Here is a 10,000-nt window from a genome sequence, read left to right on the forward strand (position 1 = left end):
ACATGTCAACAATGTCATTCAGAGGGGTTTGGTGTGAAACGCTCCATGCTAGAGAAACTTACAGAGTCAGAGCTGTTCACAGTGGTGGTGATAGGAACCAGACATCCACCTCTAAAAGCTCCCTCACAGAAAGTTACTACCTAAAATGGTTATGAATACTTGCCTGATGTCTGATAAAGTTTTGGTCTAAAACGTATTTTAATTAATTTATTGTAATTTATTCATGATGTAGGGTGGTGCGAGGCAAAATAGTCCACAAAGAAAACTCATTCTTCCAGATCTTTCAGATTATATTCCATATAAACTCAGAAGACTCGTGTAGGTTCGCTGGTGGTTTTGGATAGTAAATAAAATGGCTATATGTGTGTTGTAGTCATGGCGACCCCTGGTTCCTATCATCACCACTGTAAACCGTTTACACCTCAACCGCTGAATTATGCTGAAACTTATCTCTGATAGACTTGCCTATTAGGCCTCTGACACTGTACGTCACACTGTTATCTACGAACATGGACAATAATTACTCGATTAATCTTTGAAAGAGTTGCTGAATGACTGAGGATTTGACAGTTAATTAACAGCAATTTATAACAAGAAACATAAATGTTTGTTCAAATATATATAATATATATATGTATGCTACAAACATGCATACATTTGTGAGATCCTGCTGGTGTGGGTTTCCTCTCTTTAAGTGATGCTTAAGCGATTTGAATGCTAATAGTGTCCCCCTTGTGCAGAACGTTCAGACTGCTGAACACAGCTTTATAATGACCTGAGAATGCTATTATTATTATTACTATTATTATTATCATTATTATGCAAATTGGAAAGTTATGATGCAAATTCAGTTTGAATTGATGCACTGTCTGACACCAAAGATCACTTCACAGCTCACCAGTGTGTGATGATTAGGTGTGCAGTTTGCATAATGCTAATTGGTGTACATATGCTACCATCACTTGTTAGCCACATTAGCCTCGTAGCTCCAGTGCAAAAGGTCTGACACTAAACCTGTCTCATCCGGCTGACTGCATGAGGGGGAGCTGGAGATCTGATTTTTAGCTGAAGCATCACTTTAAACCCGAGTGAGACGGTGGAGCAAAGTCTGCACTGGTTTAACATGTAGGAAGTGTGAAGGCGTGTATAGAGTGCAGTGTGTCTGTGTTTTGTTGCTAGCGATGGTCGTCACCACGGAGAAAATAACAGCTTCCAGCCTCTTCAGTGTGTGTGTGTGTGTTTGTGTGTGAAACACAACAAGCATAGAGTCTGTGTGTATACACACACACACACACACACACACACACACACACACACACACCGTGTGTTTTTCTCATGTATAGGAGCTGCTGCATAATTTATAGCCGTGTAGTTTCCTTATTTATTTATTTATTTCCAGCAGTACACTAAAGAAAGGTCTCTCGTCCTCTCATTCGCTCTCTCTCTCTCTCTCTCTCTCTCTCTCTCTCTCTGTCTCTCTCTCTCTGATAATAACTACACTAGAACATTTCTGGAAGTGTCCCATTGTAATGCCGCCCGTCTCTCTCCCCGTCTGTCGTCTTTCCTTCTTCACCCGACTTGTTCGCTCTCTCTCGCTCTTTCTTTGTCTGTCTGTCTCGCTCTCCTTTATTCTCTCGTCTCATTCTCTCTCTCTCTTTATTTTTCCTCCATCTCTCTCTCTCTCTCTCTCTCTCTCTCTCTCTCCCCCTCTTCTCGTCCCCCCTTCCACCCCGCCACTTCTCTCACGCTTCCTGAGCCAACGTGACATCCGTCCGTGCAGCCCGGAGTCTGTTGTTTTTGTTCCCCGAGTCGTGCCTGTGTGTGTGTGTGTGTGTGTGTGTGTGTGTGTGTGTAAAATTAGAACGCTCGTCAGAGCAGAGTGTGTGGCTGCGGTTCGTTTTCTCTCTCTCTCTCTCTCTCTCTCTCTCTCTCTCTCTCTCTCTCTCTAGCGGACGCAGACTCGATTCCTCAGGGATTCAACAGCTTTTGAAAAGGAACGAGAGAAATGCAAAAGAGGGAGAGAGAGAAATAAGAAGGAGACAGAGAAATGAGAAGGAAGGAATGAGAGAAACAAGAGGGAGAGAGAGATGAGAGGGAAGGAGCGAAAGAAACGAGAGGAAGAGAGAAATGAGAAGGATGGAGCGACAGAGATGTAAAGGAGGGAGAAAGATGGGAGGAGAAAGATGAGACAGATTTGAAGAGAGAGAGATGAGAGAGTCTCCAATTCCACTTTAATTGCCTGTAATTGTGGCAAAATTCTCAAGCTGGTTTAGATTTTTTCTTCTTTCTTGCTGTGTGTCTGTGTGTCTGTGTGTGTGTCTGTGTGTGTGTGTGTGTCTGTGTGTGTGTCTGTGTGTGTGTGTGTGTCTGTGTGTGTGTGTCTGTGTGTGTGTGTGTGTCTGTGTGTGTGTCTGTGTGTGTCTGTGTGTGTCTGTGTGTGTGTCTGTGTGTGTGTCTGTGTGTGTGTCTGTGTGTGTGTGTGTGTCTGTGTGTCTGTGTGTGTGTCTGTGTGTGTGTGTGTGTGTGTGTCTGTGTGTGTGTCTGTGTGTGTGTCTGTGTGTGTGTGTGTGTGTCTGCGTGTGTGTAATAAGAGTTGTCGTGGCTACAGCAGAACACACGCTGATCTGCGGTCTGACCGGTGGTCTCGTTTCTCTGTCTCAGATACAGAGCAGAGACACTCTGAGACGCAGCAGTATAAACACAGAATTAACTCATCTTTTCTCCTCTCATTTTTTCTTTTCTTTTCCTCCTTTTCCTCTTTTCTCCTCTTCTGTTGTTCTTGTCGCTTCTCATCTCCCCTCTCTTCTCGTCTCTTTTCATGTCTTTTCTCTTCATCTCTCCTTGTTTCATTTTTCAGTTCTGTTATCATTTCTTCTCATCTGTCATTCTCTTCTCGTCTCATCTCTTCTTGTCTCTTTTTGTGGTTTGCCTTCTCTTCCCTTGTCTCATATTGACTTTTGTCTTCGATTTTTCTCTCGTCTTTTCTCTTCTCGTCTTGCCTTTTCTCTTCTCTTCTCATCTCGGCTCTTCCAGGCTCATCTTGTCTCTTCTCTTCTTATTTTGTGTCACCTCTTCTAGTTTCATCTTGTCTCTTCTCATTTTGTCTCAGCTCTGCTCTTCAAGTCTCATCTTGTCTAGTCTCATCTTGTCTGCTCTCATTTTGTCTCACCTTTTCTAGTCTCATCTTGTCTCTTCTTTTCCCATCTCATCGCTTCTAGTCTCTTCTCTTCTCATTTTGTCTCATTTCTGCTCTTCTAGTCTCATCTTGTCTCTCTTCATTTCATCTCATTTCTCCTAGTCTCTTCTTGTCTTCTCATTTGTCTTATCTTTTCTCATCTCATTTTGTCATGTTTCTTTTCTTCTTTTCCCGTCTCTTGTCTCATCTCATCTCTCCTTGTCTCTTCTCTTCTCATTTCATCTTTTCCTGTCTCATCTCTTCTAGTCTCATCTTGTCTCTCCTCAGTTTGTCTCATCTCTTCTAGCCTCATCGTGCCTCTTCTGTTCTCATTTTGTCTCACCTCTTCTTGCCTCATCTCCTCTCGTCCTCTCATCTCTACTCTCCTTGTCCCGTCTCATGCGTTGCTTCTCTTCGTCTTTTCTGTTCCTTCTCACGTTTCTTCTCTTTTCAGTTATTCTGGTTTCTTGCCTCTTTTTCTGTCTTCTCGTCTCATCTCTCCCGGCTGATTCTGTCCATCAGTGCAGGATTTTGCTTTGCATTACAGCGTTCTTGAGTTGAAGTGTGTGAAGTGTGTCTGAGCGAGCTCGACCGCTCGGCTGTGTGTGTGGTGTGTGTGTGTGTGTGTGTGTGTGTGTGTGAAGGGTTAAGTGTCTGAGTGATGCATTGATTGCAGTTGTTGGCTGGAAGGCGTTTTTAGCAAGGGAGATTAAAAGCGGGGGAGGAGGTGGGGGGGGAGCTTTTACTGCGGAGAAATCAGCATTCTGATACCCTCTCTCTCTCTCTCTCTCTCTCTCTCTCTCTCTCTCTCGTGTGTTCTCTTTCTACCTCTGACTTTCTCTATCTCTCTCTCTTCTTTGTCTCTCTCTCTCTCTCTTTCTCTCTCTCTCTGGGCTGTTAAATACAGCTTTATTGTCTGTATAATGCATCGCTTAGCTCCGCTGGCTGCGAGCGCTCCACACTTGTTCCACTACCAAACTCCCCCCAGGCCAGAGAGAGAGAGAGATGGAGGGAGAGAGGGAGAAATATTCCCTGCCAGTGCAGAAATACAGCGTCCTGGCGGAGGGAGTGAGCGGAGGGGCAGGAATAAGAAAGGAAATGAAAAGAACTCCCGAAAATCAGGGAGTTTCTGTGTGTGTGTGTTTGTTTTAATCAGACGTGTTGTGGGTGTGTTTTTGTTAATCTGCGGTGTGGTGGGGTGTGTGTGTTTGTCTAGGCTGCCGGTCGTGGTGTAAGCTGTGTGTGTGTGTGTGTGTGTGTGTGCAGTCGGCTGGCCGGCGCCGCGTTCTCGTCTCGCTCGGGGCGCACGCGCACAACAGGCTGTATCCAGGATACGGAGAGAGAGAGAAAGAGAGAGAGGAGCGAGGGTGTATGTGTTGGTGCTATGCCACCTGAATCCCACCGCTTACGTTCATCTGGCTACCAGACGCCCGCCAGCCGGCCTGTGTGTGTGTGTGTGTGTGTGGTGGGATGAATGTTTCTGTGACTGTTGGACTATCGAGGCTGAAAGTGATTGACAGTTCAGTGCTCCACTGACCGTCCACACTGACCACTGGTCAGATTCAGATTTTGCTCCAATTGAGTCTAGAGTGAAAAGAGGTCAATGTCACAGTAGCTGAGTTCCAAAGGCTGCAGCCGAGGTAGGGCGGGTCCTCGGTAGGACTATCCCATGAAGACTCCTCCTGTAGCTGCCTGTTGGTCACACAAATGGAACAGCCCTAATGAGGAGGCATGGTGACGTCATCAGAAAGGTCCCGCCTCTTAAAATGGTGCCGCAAAACTTGAGGGAACCGGTGAGAGAAAATGGAGCCCACTGCATTGTGTTTGTTGCTATGGTAGCTAATACGCCAACAAGCTTATGTAGTACAATAAACTACATATATACAAATACTTCTGAGTAAATACGGTATATGGACGACATACGATACATCAATGAATGCTTTAATTAATCAATCAGTTTGCGCTTTATAAGGTAACAAAAATGACTTCAAGGATGTGAACAGCTTACATTTTAAAACAGGCTCTGCTCCAACAACTCCATTTTCCGGCATTTTCATTGTGCTGTTCATTGTTCGCGTCGTTCGTGTGCAGAGAACTGTGGGTAACCGAAGGCCTGGAAGGATACATCAGATGTGTCCTCGACATCACTCCGAACATAGGCTGCATTTGTAGGCTTTATACGAAGATTCCTTCAATTTTTGCTAAGGTGTTGCTAGACTACTGATGTGGTATTTCAGGTGGTTGCTAAAGTGTTTTCTTACCGTCAAAACATTACAAAAAAAACTGAATAATAAGAAAGAAATAATGAAAATGAGTTGACTTAAGTTGATATAGCTATATATGATATATGATAGCTATGAAAGCAGTAGCTTGGATCGTCTCTCTTTTTCTCCTTTTTGTTCTCCGTACCTCTATAATTTGTAATTTGACTGATTGTTTTTGTTAGTCTATGCTGTGTATTTGTCTGGTGTGGTGTATTTATTTATCTTTCTCTCTCTCTCTGTTTGTGTAGGAGGTGGTGTTGTACTGTCTGGAGAATAAGGTGTGCGACGTAAATCATCGTGATAATGCGGGATATTGCGCGCTGCATGAGGCATGCGCTCGCGGCTGGTTCTCCATCGTCCAGCACCTGCTGCAGCACGGAGCAGACATCAACTGCAGCGCACAGGACGGCACCAGGTACACGGACATTCAGCCGACTCATTCATTCATACGTCGTGGGAAAATCTCAAACGTTTACTTTTTTTTGACTATATTAGTGGTTAAAAATAAAATGTCTGAAAATAACTGATTGGCTAAATTACCAAAGGCTAATGTTTAAGCCAGCTGCCCTTTACTTGTGTGACCGTTTAAATGATGAGTGGACACATAGAAATGGCCCCTGTTCTTCTGTTTATTAATTTCTAGTCAAAAGGAGGCTTTTCCTCACCTCCCAAGTTCAGTCCTAGAAGTTGGTTGCTGCTTCAAATAATCCCATTTGTTGTTGGAACAAAACCTCGTATGTCCACAATGGTAACTTTACAGCAGAAGGAAAAAACATGCTTTGCTTTTAATGTAAGTCAATGGAACCAGACTTTTTGTCCAAGTAATTTTGGGCCGTTTCTTTTGGTCCATTCATCATGAAATTTACACACAATATAAAGGACAACAGTGTGTGTGTGTGTATATATATATACCCGCACCATCACGTTCCTGTGCCATTGTTACACACTGTTTTTTCTGGTTTACTGTGTGTGTGTGTGTGTGTGTGTGTGAGCGTTACTCCAGCATTAATTACACAGCACACACACACATCGCACGCACACACACAGAGCGTCTAATTACACGTTGAGTAATAATAGGGTTGGCGTCAACAGAAGAGGCTGCGAAACACGGCGTGGATAATTAGAGAGGGAGATTGATTCTGGACAGGCGGGTCACTCCAGTGCGCTTTCTTCATATTACTTTAAATTTAACTTTTAACATGCTTTATTTCAAATTCTCATTTAAAAAAAACATTAATTAGGATTGGGAGAAAGGAAAAAGAGCGCTATTTCACAAAACGGTAAAGAATTTTGGCAATTAAGGCACCAGTTTGACAGAAACCTGGAGGCTAATGTAGCTAAGATTGGAAGCTAATAATGGGGTGAAAACAGTTAAATTGCTTACAGTGTTGCTGACGCTGTAAAACACGTTTATCTGTAAAAGTGGATGTGAAAAACAGACCTGAAACACGTTCTTTTATGGTTAATTCCCCGGTGGATGTGTGTTGTGTTGCAGACGCAGATCAGGTGGAGTTTTTACCACATAACTGATGTTTTTAGGAGTGAACCGATTTCTGACTGATGGGCTGAACAGAAAACTCAGCTGTGTTAATGTTGTGTGGTGGTGCTGTTCCCTCAGGCCGCTTCACGACGCCGTGGAGAACGATCATCTGGATATCGTTCGGTTGCTGCTGTCGTACGGCGCCGACCCCACACTGGCCACCTACTCTGGCCGCGGCCTGCTGAAGATGACCCACAGCGACGTCATGGAGGGATTTCTGTCCGGTCAGTACACACGCACATGCGCTCTCTCTCTCTCTCACACACACACACACACACACTCTCTCTCTCTCTCTCTCTCTCTCTCTCTCTCTCTCTCTCTCTCTCTCTCTTTCTCTCTCTCTGTTTTTTTTCTCCGTCTTACTTTCAACCCTTCACCCGTCTTCTTTCTTACTTTCTTTCTTTTCCTGCTCCTCCATCTCTTTTTCCATCCCTCTTTATTTTGCTTTCTGTTTTTCCTCTCTCTCTCTTTCTTTATCTTTCTTTCTGTCTTTCTCTCTGTCTCTTTCCTTTCTGTTTTCCTTCCTCCCTCCCTCATCCTTCATTCCTGGAAGTGCGGCTCCAGGTACCGACAAGACGCCGCACGTGCTCCGCTCGGCCAGCTGGTTACTAGGCAACGGCTGCCGCGGTGAGCGGCCTTTAGCACAGCAAACCCGCTTTCACAGAAAGGAGATTTACTCTGTGTGTGTGTGTGTGTGTGTGTGTGTGTGTGTGTGTGTGTGTGTGTGTGTGTGTATTTTGCTGATGTTATTTGGGGGGTGTGTGGGTGTGTGTGTGTATGGTGGTGGTATTTGGGAAAGCCATGCTGGCTGGTGTGTGTGTGTGTGTGTATGTGGGTGTTAGATTTAATCTGATTCTAATCGGACCTCCTGCAGTTATCTGAGCTGGAACATGGTGTTAATTCTGCAAGCCTCTACTGCCTGTGTGTGTGTGTGTGTGTGTGTGTGTAGTGGGGGGGTTTGTACACACACGCACATATATCCATATAAGTTTTTTTCTCAGAGCTGTATGAGTGGACAAAATGGGCTTATCAGAATTTATTTATTAGTATTTATTTCAATAATTTAATTTTCTTTTCATTGTGTGAAAATATGCCTGAATGTGTGAATCACTATAGAGAAAATCTATAGAGCTCAAAATTTTCATCAGCAACATTCAGTGAAGGCAACAGTGGCTGCAAGTTCCAACCAATGAGCGTCTAATTTATATATTTATATACAATCAATATTTTTGTCAGAAAGAAACCTCATATCTCCAAAATGGTAACTTTACAGGAGACGGAAAAAACCTTCTTTACTTTCAATGTAAGTCAATGGAACCAGACATCTTTTCAAGTCACTTTGGGCCGCTTCCTCTGGTCCATTCATCTTGAACACAATGTAAAGGCATTTTCAGATTATGTTAAAAACTGAAGAACGACAAAAATGGAGATACAAGGTTTGGTTCAGACAGCAGCGATGTGTGTGTGCGTATATATAAACGGTCAATGAGACACCGAGTGTATATATCACATATACAGTCAGGGCTTCAGCTCCTCCGTTATTGTAGCCTCTTTCACTTGTTCATACAGCTTGTGGGTTCTTGTTACAGTGGAGGGTCTCGAGGGGAACTGGAGCTCCACCAAGCTGCTGCTTTTGTTAGTTTGCTGCTCATTGATTTGCCCATAGTTGCCCCGCGAGCACTGTCCAGCGCAGTCTGGACAGTGTAGCTTTAAAAGTCATTTAAAAGCTGTATTTGAACGAGAGCGCCACAATCACAGATTCATAGCAACCTACAGCCTTCAGCCTGCACTTTTACTTATTACCTATTACTTTATTTCTTATACATATGTATCTATATCTATATGTGTATATAGACATACGTACGTGTAGAATACGTGTGTGTGTGGCTGTATGAAGTGAAGCCTGCACGGTGGGAGACCTGCCCTCTGCTGAGGAGGCATTCAGCCCTGCTCGCTCGCTCGCTCTCTCTCTCTGCTTGTGTGTGTGCGTTACGCAAGCAGAGCCCAGTCTGCGCCGAGCCCTTTGAGGGGAAGCAATCAGAGCACGCTCTCACTCGCCTTCGCACACAATCTCTCTCTCTCTATCTCTCTTGCTCTCGCTCGCTCGCTCCTCTAATCACTTCTTCCTACTTAGCATTTAAAACGTTCCCCCTCCACCCTGTCTGCCATTTAAAGCCTCCCTCTCCTGCGCACGCTCGCTCGCTCGCTCTCTCCCTCTCTCCCTCTCTCTCTCTCCCCCCACATTCACACTCGCTGGCCGTTTTATCCTCCCCGTGCGCCGCGGCCGTTTCTAATCTGAATCATCGCGGGAGAAAAACAGCCTAGCGGCTCTCGGGTCAGCAGCTGGTCAGGATTCCAGCCTTCATCTTTACTGCAGCAACATCTGGAGCCGCTTCGCTTTCGCTGCTGCGAGCAGAACGAACCTCGCTGGTTCTCTGCGAGCGATGCGATAGTGACGGCAGTAGTGCTGCCTTTGGGTGCTTGTCGGGTGCTCTGGTTGTCCCACTTGCGAAGTCGTAATTAAACTCTTTGCGTTTCAGTGTTTCGCAAACTTGATTAGCTAGTTAGCTAAATCTGTTTTGATAGACACCCAACGTTAGTCGAAAACGGTAGCTCGTCTAGTCTGGTCTGTTTGGGAATCTTCCTGACATTAGTTTTGACATTTTGCAATATTCCTAACTTTCGTTCGGAGCATCGGGAGCTTGTTTGTTAGCCTAATTCGGTATCCTCTGCACGTTAGTCAGTAATATGGTTAGCTAGTTAGCTAAGGTCTATTTTGGAATCTTCTTAACATTAGTCAAGAGAATGGTTAGTTAGCCAGTCTGATCTGTTTTGTTAGTTAGAAATGTGGTAGCTAACTAGTTAGCTAGCCTGAGCTATAGTGAAATTTTCCTAATGTTAGTCAGAAACGTTGGTAGCTAATTAGCTAAGCTGATCTATTTTGGTGTCTTCCTAACATTTGACAGAAATATAATTATCCAGTTAGTCTAGTTTGATTGCCTTTTAGTCGGAAGCAAGGTT

The 10,000-nt window shown here is 44.4% G+C and overlaps 1 protein-coding gene across 3 annotated transcripts in view; it reads left to right on the forward strand.

The window, feature by feature from the left end:
• The window catches only part of bcor (BCL6 corepressor), a 62,541-nt gene that overhangs the window by 41,757 nt on the left and 10,784 nt on the right, over positions 1 to 10,000 (forward strand). For all 3 annotated transcript variants that reach the window (XM_036561815.1, XM_036561817.1, XM_036561816.1), the window contains 2 exons: positions 5,688 to 5,854; positions 7,058 to 7,203. In XM_036561815.1, the coding sequence (XP_036417708.1) occupies positions 5,688 to 5,854; positions 7,058 to 7,203 (313 nt within the window). The remainder of the gene's footprint in view (positions 1 to 5,687; positions 5,855 to 7,057; positions 7,204 to 10,000) is intronic.

The sequence above is a fragment of the Colossoma macropomum genome, unplaced genomic scaffold, assembly GCF_904425465.1.
Source record: "Colossoma macropomum unplaced genomic scaffold, Colossoma_macropomum, whole genome shotgun sequence".
Lineage (NCBI taxonomy): Eukaryota > Metazoa > Chordata > Actinopteri > Characiformes > Serrasalmidae > Colossoma > Colossoma macropomum.